Source organism: Cavia porcellus, unplaced genomic scaffold (assembly GCF_034190915.1).
Source record: "Cavia porcellus strain 051 isolate PalLab524CR breed Dunkin Hartley unplaced genomic scaffold, mCavPor4.1 scaffold_4, whole genome shotgun sequence".
In the NCBI taxonomy this organism is placed as follows: Eukaryota; Metazoa; Chordata; class Mammalia; order Rodentia; family Caviidae; genus Cavia; species Cavia porcellus.
In genome coordinates, this window is record NW_026947487.1 from 85,166,153 (window position 1) to 85,184,484 (window position 18,332).

General features: G+C 43.3%; 3 protein-coding genes across 17 annotated transcripts in view; 2 read left to right on the forward strand and 1 right to left on the reverse strand.

Moving 5' to 3' along the window:
* Positions 1-2,512, forward strand: part of Ndrg4 (NDRG family member 4) — a 39,935-nt gene extending 37,423 nt beyond the window's left edge. For all 5 annotated transcript variants that reach the window (XM_063247427.1, XM_005004667.4, XM_005004668.4 and 2 more), the window contains one exon: positions 600-2,512. In XM_063247427.1, coding sequence (XP_063103497.1) covers positions 600-754 — 155 coding nt within the window. In that variant the 3' untranslated portion in view covers positions 755-2,512. The remainder of the gene's footprint in view (positions 1-599) is intronic.
* A 789-nt stretch (positions 2,513-3,301) lies between these two features.
* Setd6 (SET domain containing 6, protein lysine methyltransferase) lies at positions 3,302-7,255 on the forward strand. Of its 3 annotated transcripts, none has more exons than XM_063247424.1 (8): positions 3,302-3,586; positions 3,661-3,805; positions 3,881-4,022; positions 4,146-4,340; positions 4,455-4,512; positions 5,852-6,032; positions 6,144-6,286; positions 6,468-7,255. In XM_063247424.1, exons 1-8 carry the CDS (start codon positions 3,347-3,349, stop codon positions 6,771-6,773), a joined length of 1,410 nt encoding a protein of 469 aa, XP_063103494.1. In that variant the 5' UTR covers positions 3,302-3,346; the 3' UTR covers positions 6,774-7,255. The 3 variants fall into 3 exon arrangements, with proteins under 3 accessions (XP_063103494.1, XP_063103493.1, XP_063103496.1); XM_063247423.1 differs by having other exon boundaries at positions 3,303-3,586; positions 4,455-4,575; XM_063247426.1 differs by lacking the exon at positions 3,661-3,805 and having other exon boundaries at positions 3,445-3,586; positions 4,455-4,575.
* Positions 7,256-8,036: 781 nt separating this feature from the next.
* The window catches only part of Cnot1 (CCR4-NOT transcription complex subunit 1), a 92,480-nt gene continuing 82,184 nt past the window's right edge, over positions 8,037-18,332 (reverse strand). For 8 of the 9 annotated variants that reach the window (XM_063247421.1, XM_063247417.1, XM_063247419.1 and 5 more), the window contains 10 exons: positions 16,930-17,178; positions 15,783-15,946; positions 15,470-15,587; positions 14,226-14,327; positions 12,939-13,112; positions 12,020-12,169; positions 11,077-11,257; positions 9,414-9,546; positions 8,512-8,646; positions 8,037-8,372 (listed from right to left, as the gene is read on the reverse strand). In XM_063247421.1, coding sequence (XP_063103491.1) covers positions 8,294-8,372; positions 8,512-8,646; positions 9,414-9,546; positions 11,077-11,257; positions 12,020-12,169; positions 12,939-13,112; positions 14,226-14,327; positions 15,470-15,587; positions 15,783-15,946; positions 16,930-17,178 — 1,485 coding nt within the window. In that variant the 3' untranslated portion in view covers positions 8,037-8,293. Of the gene's footprint in view, positions 8,373-8,511; positions 8,647-9,413; positions 9,547-11,076; positions 11,258-12,019; positions 12,170-12,938; positions 13,113-14,225; positions 14,328-15,469; positions 15,588-15,782; positions 15,947-16,929; positions 17,179-18,332 lie in introns of those variants that run through there. The other variant, XM_063247422.1, reaches the window with a different exon arrangement.

An 18,332-nucleotide genomic window follows, 5' to 3' on the forward strand; every position in this document is an offset into this window, starting at 1 on the left:
GTTTGGAAACTTGCTGTGCCCTGCTCAGCTCAAAAGCCCACAAGATTCCTGCTCTTCTGCAAGTGCTTGAGACTGGGTCATAGAGCAGTCTTGCTCCTAGGTTGTCAGGGGCTGGAGGGCCTCTTGCAGCTCTGGGAGCTGGAAGCTCCTCAGCTGCAGCAGCAGAGCCTGCTGGCCTTGTGGGCAGTCAGGCCTGGCCTTGGCCCAGCCAAACAGGTGAAAAGGCGAGTTCAGGACAGAAGTTTGCTTCATGCAGCTCACCTGCAAAACTCTAAGGGCCAAAATGGGACTGAGGGCAGCTTGTGGCCATGACACCGTGTCCTTTCCAAAAGCAGTCCTGCTTCCCCAACCCTGTCGTCCTCTTGTGGGAGGCCATGCTGGGAACAGCACATCCCCAAGCCAGCTTGGGGCCACCTGGCCAGTGCTGGCCCTGCATGCCTCAGGCTTGATGGGGCCGACGAGATGTTCTGGCTTGGGCTGGGCCTTGTGTCTCTGGAAGATTGGTCTCAACGGGCCGCTTTGCTTGCTTTATCCTTTGCCTGCCTACCAGTGCCAGGACCCACCTGCCAGTCCTCAACCCATTCCTTCTCTGCCCACAGTGCCCTCGGCCAGCATGACCCGTCTGGCACGCTCCCGCACCGCGTCCCTCACCAGTGCTGGCTCCGTGGATGGCAGCCGCTCACAGCCCTGCGCCCACTCAGAGAGCAGCGAGGGGCTGGGCCAGGTCAACCACACCATGGAGGTGTCCTGCTGAAGCCCTTGGTCCCTGGCCAAGATGCTCTCCTGTCCTCTCGCCCACATCAAGGTCCCACTGCCATCCCTACGCCAGCTCATTTTCCCTTTATTTTTGTGAGGGTGAACAGGAGGAAATGGGGTTACTTCTCTTTCGTTTAAAAAAAAATGAGGGATCCACCTTGGGTGCTGCAGCAGCACGGTCTTCAGATGGTTTGAGGGGCTTGCCACACCCTATCTCCCTCACTGTGTTGACCTGACTGCCGTGGTCCCTGTCTTCCTGGCCCGCTGCCCAGGCCCAGTTGGAGGTGATGGGGGAGGGGTGGTTAAGGAAAGAGTTGGAGCCCTTCCTGGGCCAGGACCCAAGACCATCCCGGATTAAAGCCCTGGGTGGGAGTGGAGGAGATGAATGGGGTTCTGCGATGATTGGTGCTGGGCTCTGACCCTGATGCAGAAGACTGGAGACAGCAATGGGGAGCACCAGAAGACCCTGTCCCTTCAGACGGTCAAGCACATGAGGCTCTGACCTGTAAGACAGGTGATGGCCACCTGGACTGAGCCACAGGGGGCAGCTGTTACCCAGGTGCTCTCTGGGGCTGGCTGGTGCTGTAGAGCTGGGCAGGTAGGGGTTGAAGATAGAACCAGGAGAACCCACACGTTCGGCCCCCTCTGGCTTGTCCCTTTCTGAGCCCAGGTCTCCCTGAGGCGTGAGTCCCCTGGCCCTTTCTCCCTAGTGACCTGGCTGGGGGCAGAGGGAAAGGCTAGGATTGCTCTTGGGTGGTGTGTGTACCTCTGAGAACTTCCGGAGTAACTGCTGTGGAAGCCAGCAGAGGGGCCGAGGCAGCGTAGCTGAGAACACCTGTAGACCCCGTTGCCTCTGCTGTCACAGGGCATCCACTCAGCACAGCACTGCTACAGGCATCACTGAGACGGTCAGTTTACCAGGAGGGACCAGCCCTGGGCAACAGCAAGGCCCCTAGAGAGGGTACGGCTGGGGCTTGCTGAGTCCTGGGGTCCTTGCTGAGTCCTTGCTGAAGGTTCTCCAAGTGAATAGGATCAGGAAGTAGGGAGAGGCTCCCACACACCCCAGCCCTTTCCTGCCACCTAAGCCCAGGACTGCCATCTACTTCGGTCCACCCAGCCTGGTCAGGTAGACTCTCCCAGCCCAGAAGCCAGAGCCATTTGTTTTATACCCTAAATCAACAAATCCCCAAACAGAGCAGGAAGAGAGCACTGAAAAAACTGAAAGGCTGTGGAGGTGGGAAGGGTCGTGTGGGGTGTTCTGAGGCTGAGGACACCTAGACCCCTATTTCATCGGCACACATCACCCCCTTCCGTGATCTTAAGCCATTGCTAGACCGAGAGCCTAGTGGAGTGTAGTCTGCCCCGTTCTGCTCACTCACGTGCTTCCTTTCAATATTGAATGTGACTGTCTCAAGCTGGTAGAATTAATCTCTCTTAATGTAGACAGCACTGCGAGTACTGTTTTTTTTTTTTTTTTTAATTTTTTTGCTGTGTTCTTTCAGATGAGATATATAAATATCTATACATTATATATATATATGTATATTGGGTCTTCCTGGGTGTGGTTTTCCATCGGAGGTTGTCTCTTCTTTGGTCAAGGTGAATTTATTTTCTTCTCTGTACAAAGTTAAGAGCCTTCTTTTGTGTATTCTGGTGGCTGATGTCATGAGATTTTGAGATGACAAAATGTAAAACAAAAACCCTTGTCAATGTAGAAAGTTAACTGCTGAAAAACTAATAAAGAAACTAAGAAGAGCGTCCTGTGGTGACCTTTGGAAGGGGCCTGTGGGGCTGCAGTGGGCCCAGGGACTGTGTGTCCATGCTCTGGGAGCTTGCACACGCCCTGTCTTAACAATCTTCACATCACTTCTACAAGCTTACATGTTTCACAGGTGAGAAAAAAAGAGCTTTAGGGCAAAGAATTTACATCAAGAAGAGATCAAAATGAGTTAACTTTAGGGCATGATTTGGCTTCAAAACCCCTCCCCATGACCTTTCTTCTCAGGGCTTCCTTTTCTTAAATAGAACAATATGCTATTTTCCCCATGTTTAATCAGTTTCATTCTTTATTCATTTACTGGGTACTTAGTATGCAACCCAACATGCATGCAGATGAAAGATAAATGTGGGTAGAGGTCTTAGACCCAAAACGCATAACCCTCTCCACTGGAGAGAAGGATTTTGTCCTCACACCCAGAATTGTACCCAACAAATCTTAGGTCTCGGGGATACATGGGAGGAGGGAGAGTGATGGTTGGTTGAGAGCCAAGTATAAGGCAGCAAGGGCCCACTATTTTTTGGTAGGAGTTTTCTTTTTTTTTTGAGGCAGGGTTTCACCATGTAGTTCAAGCAGGCCTCGAAATCACAGAGATCCGCCTGCCTCAACCTCCTGAGTGCAGCGATTACAGGCGTGCACTAACACGCTGCCAAGCGGAATACACGTTTTCTAAACTACACTAGCAATCCAGAGCCAAAAAGCAGCCTGAGGAGGCGCCGCCGCCCCTCCCCTTCCGCGCGGACGCCGAGCCCGCATGCGCTTCCGGCGCAGCCCGTGGGGCGGGGCCACCGCTGCCGGAAGCGCGCGCGCAGCATGGCGACCCGGACTAAGCGCGCCAGGTTGAGTAGCGGACTGCCGGCAGGGAGTCCCTCGGCTAGTCTCGGAGCCTCCCGCGGACCCTGCGCCACTCCCCCGCGTCCCTGCGCGGCAGGCGGTCCCCAGCGCGCGCTTTCCCAGGCGGCGCGGTCTGCGGACGGCAACAAGCAAGACCCTGACCCGGTGTCCGGCTTCCTAAGCTGGTGCGGGCGGGTGGGGCTGGAGCTGAGTCCCAAGGTGAGCGGATGGCGGGGCGGCGGGGCGGCAGGGCGCCTTGGCGGCGGCTCTGACCCGCTCCTCCCCTGGCGCAGGTGGTGGTGAGCAAGCAGGGCACGGTGGCCGGCTACGGTATGGTAGCCCGGGAGAGCGTGCAGCCGGGGGAGCTGCTGTTCGCGGTGCCTCGCGCCGCGCTCTTGTCGCCGCACACCTGCTCGATCGGCGACCTCCTGGAGCGAGGTGGGCGCTGGTGGTGGACCGGGTTCCCGGGCGGCTGTGGGTCAACCCGGGCGCTCACATCTGTGTTGTCCACAGAGCGAAGCGCGCTGCAGAGCCAGTCGGGTTGGGTGCCGCTGCTGCTGGCGCTGCTTCACGAACTGCAGGCCCCAGCCTCACCCTGGAGCCCCTATTTTGCGCTCTGGCCCGAGCTGGGCCGTCTGGAACACCCCATGTTCTGGTGAGCGTTTTAGGAGGGGTTGGGAACACCCGCATTAGTAGCCTGCGTAGCCACTCAGCTTTGAGTGGCCCCAAGCTCCAGACCCGATAGAGTGAAGGGAGCGGGGTGGGGGTGTCCCTACAGGCCCGAGGAGGAGCGGAGGCGCCTGCTGCAGGGCACCGGTGTCCCCGAGGCTGTGGACAAAGACCTGGCCAACATCCGCAGCGAGTACTACGCCATCGTACTGCCCTTCATGGAGGCCCATCCAGACCTATTCAGTCCTAGGGTCCGCTCCTTGGAACTCTATCACCAGCTGGTGGCCCTTGTGATGGCCTATAGGTCAGTGAGCAAAGGCTTTTTTAGAACTCATATTGAGGGACTTGGGGTGCGGAAGAAGTGAATGCCCCTAGTACCTCACCTAAGCCTGGGCCTTAGATGCGATCTCTCTGGCAGCTTTCAGGAACCCCTGGAGGAAGAGGAAGAGGAAAAGGATCCAAACTCCCCTTTGATGGTGCCTGGCGCAGACATTTTAAACCACTTAGCCAATCACAATGCCAATCTAGAGTACTCTGCAGTGAGTGGACCTCACCTAGTTCTCCTTATTGCCTTGATTTCATCTGATTTCAAGCGTGTTATCACTGGGCTCCACTTTCCTACTCACCCTAAAAATGAGGTGAAGTTAGCACCTCCAGTACTTTTGGTTTTCACATTACAGTAAAATCATGTGAATATTTTAAAGCTCTCAAAATTGTAACTTAAAGCCCAATATGGGCATGCATGCAGTAAGGCAGGATGATCCAAGGTCATCAAGAGTGGCATTGTCTCAAAAACAGAAGGCCTGTTCTAAGTGGTGCTACACACCTGTAATCCCTGGACTCTAGGAGGCTGAGGCAGGAAGACTGCCCAGTTCTAACCCAGCTTCTGCTGGGTTAGAGCAGTGAGGACTGGTGGGGGTAGGGTAGAGAGCCAATTCCAGAATGAACTCTCATTTCTGTCATTTTTTGGAACTAGTGTTGAATGGTGTGCACAGCTACACTTAATTCCTCACTAGCTGCCCTGGTACTGAGGAGAGTATGCCAAACTTGGCTGGCCCTGTGGATAACCGCAGAGAACTACTAGTCTTGGTCCTTTGGGGAAGACAAGAGATGTGGGAACTTCAAGAGCAGAGAGCTAAGATAACTTCCTTTTAGAACTGCGTCAGTTCTATTCTGTATGGAAAACTGTGAGAAAAGTGTACGTTTCTGGTATTAAAAATCAGCAAATCTATTAATTTCCTAAGCCTTGATTTTTTTGGGGGTGGGGAAAGAGATTGAATCCAGAGTTTTCACAGAACTATATCCGTAGTTCCTTTTAAAACATTTCCTAAATTGACCAGGTTAGACTGGACTTGGGATCCTCCTCAGTGTCGATGTGCTGAGATAATAGGCATGGCATGTGCCACCATTCTGCACTTAACCCTCATTCTTGATCTGGGCTTGATTGCTTTTTTTTTTAAAGCCACTGGCTTTGGCTTTTTAAAGTGCTAATATGACTGAGCAGAGATGGACCCAGTACTACATAAACCTGACCCCTTTTATTTTATAAAACAACATGTGACAGGAACTAAAGATAGAAAATATAGGGCATGCCTGTAATCCCAGCACGGAGTCTGAGGCAAGAGGATCACTGTGAGTTGAAGGCCAGCCTGAACCCGCACAGTGAAACCCTGTCTCAAAAAGACCAGGGAAAACAGCCAGTGGATATAGCACCAGTCCAACCACTGAACATACTTGAAGGCTCTTTCTAAAAAGACAGTAATTCCCAGGAGTGGCCTGGGAAGGGTGTGGCCCCAGCTTCTTCCTTTGTCTCAGGATTACCTTCGGATGGTGGCTACTCAGTTCATTCCTAAAGGCCATGAGATTTTCAACACTTACGGGCAGATGGCTAATTGGCAGCTGATTCATATGTATGGTTTTGTTGAGCCCTACCCTGACAATAAAGATGACACAGCTGACATTCAGATGGTGACTGTTCGTGAAGCGGCATTGCAGGGTGAGTATCTCATCAACCATAGTCTTTGACTTAAGGGTTACAATAGCTCTGCTGAATATAGATTCTTGGACATGAGCTCTTGGGGACACTGAAAAATTTTGTTACTTGTAGGAGTAAAAGGGGAAGCTGAAAGGCTCCTCCTGTTTGAGCGCTGGGATTTCTTATGCAAATTGGAGATGGTAGGGGAAGAGGGCGCCTTTGTGATTGGGCGTGAGGAGGTACTGACTGAGGAGGAACTGACAACCACACTCAAGGTAGGGGCTGAGGTAACACCCTGACACAGATTACAGTGAAACACGGGGAGGCCAGAGGAATTGGGGGGGGGGGGGGGAAGAAGGGGGTATTTCAATGCTCCCAAGTAGGGTGAGCTCTCTGAATCTGTTCAGAAATGACAACTAAGTACATCATAATGAAGGGCCCCATGTCTGCTATAAGGTGCTATGTATGCCTGCTGAGGAGTTCAGAGCCTTTCAGAACCAGGATGAATGGGGACAGAATAAAAAGGAAGAGGACAACCTGACAATCACCAGTATCCCAAAACTCAAAGCATCATGGAGACGGCTGCTTCGAGACAGTGTTCTGTTGACCCTCCAGACCTACGCCACAGACTTAAAAACTGAGCAAGACATCCTCAGTAACAAGGAGGCCTATGCCAAACTCAGCTGGAGGGAGCAGCAGGCTTTACAGGTTCGCTATGGGCAGAAAATGATCTTACATCAGCTGTTGGCACTGACAAGTTAGCTCCTGCTGCCTGAGAAAAGCAGTAAGAATGATCTTAGCTGTGATTGCAAAAAAAGGGAAAGTTTGGATGACTTGCTTTTCATTAAATACCAAAAGGGAAAAAAATTCTAAATTAAGGGTGACATGTTTTAAGGGTTGTCAGGAGCATGTTTTAAGGATTGTCAGGCCAGCTAGCTACAACCAAAGCCAGTAGAAAGATGCTAATAACAGCCTGTGAGTATAGTTTGGGATAGTCACTTTACTCTTTCTGGAGAGGACTTAAAAAGCTCTATGATCAGCACTGGGTTGGATCACTAGTTGCTGTACTTGCAGCTATGGTTGTCTCACTGGCATTAAAGTCTATACTAGATGATAACACAGCTTGCCCTACAAGAAACCTGAAGACACTAGGACATTCAAGCTTCACTGGAATGAAACTGTAAACTCCTTGTCCTCCTCAGCAATAAAACCTGACTACCATTAAAGGTAAAGGAAAATTGTAACTGAGATTTCCTTGTTTTATCTACCTAAAAGGAACACATTGGCTGGTGTTTTTTAGAATCAGTAAGATCACAGAAAACAGCTCTAATGGTGGTTTTTGTTGTTGAAGCTCACTCTACAAAAGTGGTTTCCTTGCTTGTTTAAATATCCCAGCTTAGTGGGAACCTGGCTCAGCCCGATGTGTTTTCCAGTAGTCCTGGGCTCTGTGCAGCTGGGCACTCTTACTTTTCTCCTTCCCAGCACTGGCTGCTGCTAATGAGAAAAGAATGGGGAACAGAATAGGATGCCGGGACCAGTGTACCCATAAAACATTTAAATCCTTATAAAAGGAAGCCTGGCTAACTATTCTGTTCAGCACTGGCTGTATGGGATATGGGAGAGGTTTAAGATTTTATTCTTTTTCCCAGTTTCCAAGCAGCATGAGAACAAGGTGGGCACTTTAAGCTGGATTTAGAACCAAGGAGGAGATTCTTCAGCAGGACCAGAAAGCAGGTACCTTTTCCTACAGTCAGCTTTAAACCAGTTTGAGGGGATCTCAAATGATGAGCCCTTTCTGTGTACTAACCCATACACATTTTTTACAGATTTTAGAATCCCCTATCCACATTTAACAATTCACCATGTAATATTTAAACTGGTTTTTGCTATCCTTTGGGACACCAGACATCACCAGACAGCAAGCTGGGCGGGCCCTCAGACAAGTGCATGACATCAGCTGCCTCTACTTCAGTACTGGCTATTGGTTTAGATACTTGCCTTGAACACATTTTGCACAGACTCAAGTTCCAGACAAAGGTTTTTTTTTCATATATTTACAGAATTTCAAACTGATATTCACAGCATGTTCTAAATTTTGGCCAAGAGTCAAAAAAAATGCATTTAAACTTTGGAACGTGCCCACCTAGGCAGGAGGCTGGCCCCAACAGTAAGTGGGACAGACACCCCGAGAACCAAAGGGCTGGGAAAGTCAGGAAGAGTTGAAAGAATTCTTCAGTTTATGAACTTGGTGCAGTGACACCATTACAATGGAGATAGTTCATCTAACTGGCCCCTGTCCCTTCCATTACTTGCTGTGCCTGCTTCTGCCCCATGCAGCACTGTGCAACCGACTGGAATAACCTAAAGAATGGAGACAATTAAAAATATGCCTGTGAGCAAAGTTTAGAACAATATCTTCTAATTAGAAACCAAACAAGACAAGCTCATGCTCAATCCTGTGTTTCACTGCTAAGTAATTAAGAAATTACTTTTAACTTACTTTTCAATTTCTGGGGCACAGTGTACAAACTCATGGTTCCAGAACTTAAATGCTGGGTTTTTAATCAGCTCAATGAAAGTAATAAGAAGACCCCAAGGATGTGGCCTATTTACAATCAACCGTTCCAAAAGAACCCTGGAGAAAAGAAGAAAGAGTTAACATGCAAAGAAGCAAATTGATGACCACAGCCCCCTCCTTGCTTCCAATTCTTCTTGACTGTGGTGTTTAGCTTCACAAAAAGTACATAGAATATTTGATTATGCGTTTTGGCCCTGAGCTCAAAAGTTAACTATTGAGGCTGGGGATTTAGCTCTGTGGTGTGAGCACTTGTCTAGCAAGTGTGAGGTCATGAGTTCAATCCCAGATACCAATAAAAGGGACAAAAGGGTACTAGAGTACTGAGAAAGGGTACTAGAATTTGAAAGCTGTTCAGAGTAGGGGGGAAAGGGGTCAATACACACACATGCATATAATCTTGGTACCCAGAGGGCTACAGCAGGAAGACCACAGTTTAAATTGGGTACTTAGTAAGACCTTGTCTCAAAATTTTAAAAGGGGGTGATGGTGCATACTTGGCACACCCCAACAGTGATTACAGGTCAACAATGGTTACAGTATTTGTAATATGTCCATCAGGGTAAGTATTAGGAGGATAGGGAACTTCTCTATTTTGTTCACAGCTGTATCCCATATTTCACACAGCTGTATCCCATATTTCACACAGTACTAGCCAACAACACACAGAAAGAACTCTTAAGAATTAAAATGAATGGTATAGGGCAGTGACAGTGAACCTTTCAGAGCTTTCAATGATAAAAACAGTCCTCTGTGGACTGGTGCCATAGGTGTGCCACCATTGATATAGGGGGGTCATTTTTGGTGGATTTGAAAAATAAACTCACCTTGTGATCTGTTCCTGGATAGCTTCAGTGTTGGCCTCTGCAAAAAGGTACAGCATGGTGCAGCTAAAGTAGTGAGTGTGGCTATTTGGATACCTCAGCTGATTTGCAATTGCATTCAAGAAGAGATACCGGCCTAGAAATTAAGACAACAGAGTGAGAACCTGCTTTGAAGGCTAGCACAGAACAAATAGCGCTGCCTAGGGCTTAGGTTTCTGGTACAGACACAGATTGCTCTGAAGGGATCTCACTTTCTCATGACCCTAAAGACTTCTTTTTTTAAAAAAAATCTTAAGACAAAGTCTTGCTGTGTAGTGCTGTATGGTCTGGCCTTAAATTCACAGCGGTCCTCCTGTCTTAGCTACCAAGTGCTGAGATTATACAGGTACACCACCATGTCTGGTTCCCCCAAAGAATTTTTCTGTAAGTTTTACTGTACTTCCCATGTTTTAAAATTATTTCAAAATACTCATTTTTTTAAAAGACTCTAAACATATGTAACATGTTAATATTTTCTGGAAAAAAAATTTGGTAAACTGTCACTTTTAAATATTTTTTCATGTTACAAGACAGCAGATTTTCATTTCTGCCTCTGCATTCAGTAAGTTATACTACTATATTTCAAGGAGCCTCTGGAAAATTCCTCTTAGAATGGGAGCAATGAAAGTAAATGTGCCTTGCTATTATGCAAACAGTTTTTACCTCACAGGCCTCCCGAAAGGTTCTGGAGGGCAATGTGAACTGTTCTTTTAAAACCATACTTTTAAAAGTACTACTACTTTGGAATTACTACTAGCTGGCTTTGGTTGTCTATTTTTGTTTGACGCTGTGTTTGTAAAGTTACCTAACTCTGTAAAGATAAAGGCTACCCTGCCTTTTCTTTATTGAAGTCTGGATGTAGTAATATATATTCATTATTTTCTCCTTTGAGGCAAGGTCTCACTATGTAGTTCAGGCTGCCTTGAACTCCGTGTGTAACGCTTGCTTGTCTCAAATTCATGGCAGTCCTCCTGCCTTAGCCTCCTGAGTGCTACAATCACAGGCCTGTGTCACCACACCCAGCTTTCCAACTCTCACAGATTCCTTCTATAAACAGGCAAGTACATACACTCAAAATTAGCCTCTCGAGTGTCCACAGCAAACTTGGAAGTCCTGCTGAAGTTCTATTGTGCTAAAATAAGGAGGCATGTAGCTGGTTAACACTTAGCTAAGATGTCTATTACCTAAGCATAAATATAAAACACCAAAGGCAATGCGCTCAACCAAGAAAGGCGGGAATTGCAATAGGAGTTACATTGTTGAGAATTTCCCATAGAAGAGGGAAGGAAATCTTACTCACTAGTCTTCATATGCCTCATTTAATGTGCTCTCTGGCAATGAGGCGAGGAAACGGGTTAATTAAAGCTATGCAATACAGTTTAAATAAAACATGTTCATTTTCAAATTAAACTGCAATTATACAACAAAGTATTAACTGATTCAGCAAGATTTTGGGTAACTTTTTCCTTATTGTATTGACCTTGTAAACGAGGGAAAAATAACCAGACCTATAAATATGTTAACACGATATTCTTTCTTGTGGCTTATAGCAATTTTTAATTTTTGTGACTGGATTGTAGCAGAAAGCACAGTGAACTTTACTCCAGAGACTGTCGGCCCCACTCACCCTCAGTGTCCAAATCCACAGCCAGGTTCTGGAAGATGTCCATGTGTGCCGAGTGAGTGATGGTGCTCATGGAAGGTGTGCTGCCCTTGTTGTGGATATGCGCAATGGCCTGAGTTCCTACATAGAGCACCAGTGCATTGATAAGCTGAAGGTTGTAGCGATTGCCAGGCTCATTGGATACCTAAAAGAGCAAAACGCAAAACTGAATTCCCACAGAGCTTCAAAAGGAAGGGTGAACAGCTCTCCATATTCTTTGTGATCTGAATATTGGAACCTTGACCTGCTATAGCTTTACAAGCCTGTGATCCCAGTACCCTAGGAGAGTAAGGCAAGACAATCCCAGGTTTGAGCCCAGCCTGGGCAACTAACTTAACTAGAGCCTGTCTCAAAAATAAATAGATGGGAATGTATCTCAGTTTGAGGGCCATGGTTTCAATCTTCAGTGATTCTATCAAGAGAAATACTGAGTTCCTTTGGAAACCCAAGCTAATATACCCATTCTCATGATATATCTCCAAAGTAAATGCTAAGTCAAAATACACATGCTGTCCCATTATGATAAAGATTTGGAGAAAATTTTGGTTATAAGGTGTGGAAAGAATGGTAAAATAATCAAGTTACTCTATGTAGCAAATTAAACCAAAATCCATTTAACCTAGAAAAATCTTGATGTACAAACAAGAAATGACCACTGGTAGTCTATTTTGACAGAAAATTGTTCTTGGGCTATCTAAAGCTGTAGTACTGTGAAACTAATCAAATATACTAGCATAAGGTGAATTCAATCCAGTTAAGCTCACCCATCTGACAGATATGACAGAATGTTTCTATATGTTTCAATCAGGGTGAAAAGTAACTCCTGAAATGAGCCAAATATAGGATGATACACAGGTAGTGCTTTCTATGGAAGATACAGCAGACAGCTTAAGTGAAACCAACAAACCTGTAGGTTGCTGCGTAAATCAGATAGAAAAGTGACTGGTGATCGAGTTTTAAGATAGGAGTCCAGATCCTTTTTGAACTGAGGTGGCATTACTCCAGTGAAATTGGTGAGAATCCGGGGTGCAATGTTAATTTCACTCAACATATCCACCTGCCACAAATGCCAAGAATCACAACCAGAATCAATTACAGGAATTAACAAAGTTTATGTATGCTACAAAGTAATAGGGTAGTTTTCTAAAACTATATACATTACATACGCATTGAAGAGTACATTGCCACCTTATATTGGTTTAATCAAATGTTACCTGGAAGACTATATACAAAATGAGTTTATTTTTCATTGTATAAAATGTATCTACTTCTCAAAGTGAGACAAGATACTTCTGATGGACAGGTCTAGTTTTATCACTAATCAATTTTCCCTAAACTTAAGATTTCAATGAGTTGAGAAGGAGATTCCAAGAGTGCAAGCCACAGCAGTATAGAAGATCCTACACTTTTTAAAAATGTACTGGGGATGGGAGTAGAAAATACATAAAAACTGTAGTACTTTTAAATGTTTCTCCTTTCACAGTTTTAAGCACAAGCGCACACACAAATACATGAAACATCTGTCAAAACACAGGTATTACAGAGGTGTGTTCTATAATTCTTTGTTAGGTGGACAGCACTCAATGTCTCACTCAACACATTGGCTGGAGTTCATAAATACAGACAAAAATACCATAAACTAGTATTCAACAGCAGTATTATAGCCCACTCACCCAGCTTAATAACTACTAACTGTTCTCAAACAGTATCCTTACCTACCACAGAATGTGTATGTTTGTGTGTACTCAGAAAAGAAAAATACATGGCCTGCATATTAGAAAATGGGACTAAAATAGAACTTTTTCTTGAACTGTCTGGAACTTTACCTTCAGATTAGGAGTGAACGGGTCTGGGAGCCTCATGTTTCTTGGGAAGGCACTCAGGATCAGATTTCTTAACTGAATACAATTAGGTGGGATCACATCACAGAATCCATAATGGTAATCACAAAGGAACTCTGGAAAATCATGCAAAAGAACCAGCAGCACTCTGAGAGTACCCTGTTTTTTTAAAAAATAAGAAAAACGTTTTTCACAATAAGGAAATCATAGTCTTCCTACTTTGAATTTTAAAAGGCCAAAGGTACACTTCAAGCAACGTAAGAACTGCTTATAAACTTTAATCAACACTACAGTTTATCAAAATATTTTTACTTAAAAATCATGAAAAACTAGGTAATAAAAACTGTAGCCTCAGTTGCTAGAACAGTCTGCACAAAAACAAAACAAAAAAAAACACTATTAAAGTGGTTATCTTAAGCTAGAAAAAGAACTAAAAGAATGCTTATCAATTAAAATATTCAATGAGTCAAGGTAAAAATTTAAAGCCAAAGTTCAAAGAAACCCTACCAAGACTGGAGAAAATAAATGACCAATGTCACTACAGAAAAAAGACTATCACCACAGATTCTACAAACATTTAAAATACTGACAAATTTTATTAAATGACTTTCTGTAAATAAACTAGACAATTCAGATACATAAACAGGTACATATACTAAAACTCCTTATTAACTTTTGAGGCAGGCAATCTAGTACAACTCACTAGAGGCAACATTTACTATTAAGAAAAAAATTGATAATTCTTACTATAGTAGCTTTTAAATGTTCAAGTGACACTCTCCTTTAAAAGGAGTGAAAAAAGCTGTGAGAGGGAGATACTTGAATATATATCAATAAAAAGCTTAGACTCATAATATCTGAGGAGTTCTTATTTTAAAAACAAGAAAAGGCAGTGGGTTAATGGCTCAGTGGTAAGGCACTTGCTTATTAGCACTTATGAACAAAATACAGGAAAAGGAATGTCACAAAAAGGCTCATCTACACAAGAAAACTTCATTTTAAAAATCAAGGAGATGCAAATTATAATATCCACAAGATCATCTTGTACACAACTACCAAACTGCCTAAAACAGGGAAAAAAGCATGCCAAGATGTAGGAAAAGTGTTAATTTATGCACTGAAAGGTATAAACTGGTGCACGTACTTTGCCAAATTGATTAATATTTTGTGGATATGTAACAGTAAGTCTTAATAAAAAGATAATAAATCCTCTTATACTCAGGTGCATTTTTCTCCTATTCTGGAAATTATTTTAATTTACAAATTAATTACCTTGTAGAGAATTTGCATAGGTTTGGTGAGTTCCACATTTCTAAGGAAAGGAGCTAAATATTTGAATAAATCAATCAGTAGCTGTGCATACATAGGCCATCCCTGAAAGAAAGGTACATGAGCCTTAATTACATTTGGATGGTTTCTGTCATCAAAAAGTGCCCAGACAGTTAACGCTGTTGACTTATCACCTTCATATTGACATATGGAGAGAACAGTTAACATGAGCACCTCTAGACTGACAAATGTTAGAAAAGATGATTAAGATAATGGAAAAGATAGTCAATCCCTGTCCCTATAAGAAAGATTGAAAAGTTGAGAGGAGACCTTGAGGAAATTTTTTTTTTTTTTTTTTTTTTTTTTTAAACTGCAGATTGAACTCACAACCTCATGGTTGCAAGGCAGGTGCTTGTGCCACTAAGCTAAACCCCCAGTCCCAACCTTGAGGAAATCTGAAACCAACAGAGAATATGGAGGGGCTCTTTTCTTAAGTTCCGAATGGCAACTGTTTGGTGAATTAAAGCATGAATATTCTCTTCTCAGCCAAATGGCCTGCCTACTTCCCAACTACACCAATTATGTTCATTCTTGTATAACTTTATTGAATATATTGTCTTCCTACTTAAGTGGCCTTCTTTAAACAAAACCAAGTATATGTAGATAATATTTCACCTTGGGGGGTTCTTTTTTGGTCAAATTCATTTTAGCCCATTAGTAGTAGCCATGGGTTTTTTCCTCTGATGTGACTTTCTATAGTGCCAATTTCCCATCTAATTCCAGGGTGAGAAACAAAAAACATCTTTGGTGCATTTGCAATGAGAATTACTTTTATAGAACCTGGTCAAAATACTTCAAATAAAGTGGCCCAGGGTTGAGGGCACATGCCTAACATGTATTGACAACCAAGGTTCAATGTTCACCACTACCACCACCAGGAAAACAAAAAGTCACCCCAAGTAGTTCTCTACTTATAAAAATCAACCAGAGCCAGAGCCAGAGCCAGAGCCAGAGCCCCTATGCCTAGATTCATGCAAATGTCTAAGGAGGTTAATTAAGAACAATTTCAACTTTTAAGAATGACACCTTCTCTTTCCTGACTTTATTCAGCCTAAATAGACTAATTACCAAATAAGCTTCAAAGAAGTACAATAACTCCTAAATGACTAACTGAAATCTATAGGCAGTTGCTAGTAAGCCCCAGGTAGTTACAATCTTCATCTGTAGGAGATAAACTGCAGCCACACCTTCTGCTGTGGCGTATGTGCCAGCATTCTTGCAATAAATATCCGATGTGAGATCAGTTCAAGCCAGGCATACACAAAGCCAGGAGCTTTGGTAGGCCTTAAGATGTGGAATGTATTGCTGAAAGAGAAAAAACCTTAGTCATAAGGTGGTCAAGTTTAAATATAGTGAACAATATATGAATGTAACCAACCTGTGAGTTGTCTTACAAATCAACACACCTCAAAATACTACACAGAAGTTCTACCAAAATTTTACTAAACGTTCATTCAGCAGTCTTTAACAAGAAACTTTATTAACCCCAACAATACCCACCAGAAAGCTGTAAGTGTCTGAAAATTAATAGTTTCCAACACATGCTCAGGTGCATTGAGTTCCAAGAGCAGCATGATAAAAATTCGATGGTAGGGAAGCTGCTGGAATTCACTTTGTCGAACATCATGATCCTGTAGAAGAACTCCCACTACTATACCAAGGACCTACATAGAATACACAAATTACAGCATGTATGTCAAAATAGATAATTCACTTGTCACTTTCAACTCATGCTCCCCACCCCAAACTGTGCATTTTTCAAATCCTACATTAAAGGAAGTATATGTGCTATCTGAATAAAAAACCATATGCTAAAAGCCAGCCAAAAGGGCTATACTTTCACTTGCCTTGACCTACAGTGTTCTGTCTTCTTTGAATTTTAATATCCTCAGAGCAAACCTACATATTCCTCACAAATCCCTACTGGTTTTTCTAAAGCTCTAGAAATCAGCATGGCCCCTCATATTATCATCTTGGCAAAATCCAACAATCTGAATCTTTAGTCAAAACTAAAATTGGCAGGTGGTAAATGATTTACATGTAGTATTTAGTAAGTGGCCCAGGGAACTGTTCAATAGGTCAACAGAGATGGATGTCTCAAAGAACTGTCCTTGCTCACTGAACAGCAAGGGATGTGATAAAATCATTTCTAATTCTCCCAAACTGAATTTAGGTCCATTTTCCACAGGATTTTGGATCTGAGAATTTCATGGTCACTTCTGGTATTTAATTTTCCAGCCTATTAGCTGTACATATTTTAAGCCACCCATTCAGTTATTCTGTTTACAGAGACAAATCTCTTATTACCTAAATATCTTCTATTATAATCTTCACCAAAATCTTAACATACAGAAATACATATTACCTACTAAAATTTCAGTCAAGGTGACTTTTTTTTTTTTTTGGGTACCAGGGATTGAACTCACAACCTCACGTTTGCAAGGCAGGCGCTTATGCCACTGAGCTAAATCCTCAGCCCCAAGGTGTATTCTTTTTCTCAAATTTGATTTGAGTATGTTTGTATATTATTTCTATTTAATTTCAAGATTATTTATTGCTACTTGGGGAAAGGGCTGAGTAAAAGAAGTTGAGAAATGGCTGATACACACTTTACGTGTATAAAGACTTCCAAGAAAGAATGGCAGACCTTATTCAGCAGATTAATTTTTGTGACAGTGTTGGTAGCCTCCCCTGAGTGCTTCACTAGCAGTGCAATGAGTCGGACAAAGGCATCCAGGTTGTGATAGCACTTGGCTCGGATCATAGTGGGATTAGCAGCAGGATTGTGCTGCTGCTCAGCCTGAGCACGGTAACTGATTTCAACACACATTTCAGTGCACAGACGAAAGAACCTTGTGATGAGGTCATCAGTCTTCAGTATTCCTTGCTGGTGCATCTGCCATAAAAACAAAATAGAAATGCACAATGAATTAACACCTAACAAATAAACTTTGTACACCTCACTTTCATGTTTCTTCCTACTATCTAATTTATTCCTACTATCACTGGAGAATAACTTCCCCATTAAGGAACCACAGAATTCCTGCATGTTTAAGTTTCAAGGAGAATACAAAAAGAAATTAACAAGAGATGTCATCCCAACAGTAATCAGGAAGTTATCGCCAAATAATTTGGAAAATTACACAAGTAAAATCAACTTTTAGTAACTGCCAATGTCATATTAAGACAGTCTACAGAGTCGGGCAGGCCACATACCTACAGGACTATGAGGCAGGAGGACTGCTGTTAGTTCAAGGCCTGCCTGGGCTATATAATGAATTCAAGACCAGTCTGAACTACATAGTGAGAGTATGCCTTAAAAAACAAAAAACAAGTATCTTCCTCCCAAGAGGAAGATAAATTACATGTATGAGTTTTCCCAGATAATTTACTTCTCAAATAATGAAAAATAATTTCCTCTGATAACTAGTACCAACATGTCTAGCTATTTTAATATAATGAACTATTATAATAAAGTGGGAAAGCTAAATTTACTTACAGGAAAGGAAAAATTACAAATTACATGGTATATGAACTAGAAGTAAAGCAGCAGCATTATATGGCTAGTATTAAAAAAAAAAAAAAAAAAAAGACAACAATACATATGAAAGTTGCTGACCTGAACCAAGAAAGAAAATCTGACAGAATTATCCTGGAAATATTACAACAATTTAAGTGTCCCTTCATAATCAACCAAAACAGTTTAACAAGGACTATAATAATATACTCTACCAAAGCCAGCAGAGGGACTTTTCTCTACACAGTAATCTTAAAAGGTACATGGGGGAAGGAGAGAGCGGGAGTGAGCAACAAGCAACAGGGACCAATCAGTCTGTTATGATACATGGAGAGGACCAAGGGGGTTTGAAAGGATGCAAAAAAGCAGAAAAATGCAAAGCATAATCTTTTCAAAACAGTGATGAGACCACATAAGCCAGCTGGAAATGCTGAGACAGGTGCCCCATACACACCTACGAAATAATAATCAAAAAATCCAAAATTCAAGTATCTTACATCCAAATAAGCAGTTAAACTATTAATTACAGCGTT

Bases quoted from the DNA above. Each gene is read 5' to 3' on its own strand.
- Setd6 (XM_063247423.1), top strand. From the start codon at position 3,347: ATGGCGACCCGGACTAAGCGCGCCAGGTTGAGTAGCGGACTGCCGGCA. The intron at 4,023-4,145 runs GTGAGCGTTTTA...GTGTCCCTACAG, and splicing joins CTGGAACACCCCATGTTCTG to GCCCGAGGAGGAGCGGAGGC. The intron at 6,287-6,467 runs GTAGGGGCTGAG...GTCTGCTATAAG, and splicing joins AACTGACAACCACACTCAAG to GTGCTATGTATGCCTGCTGA.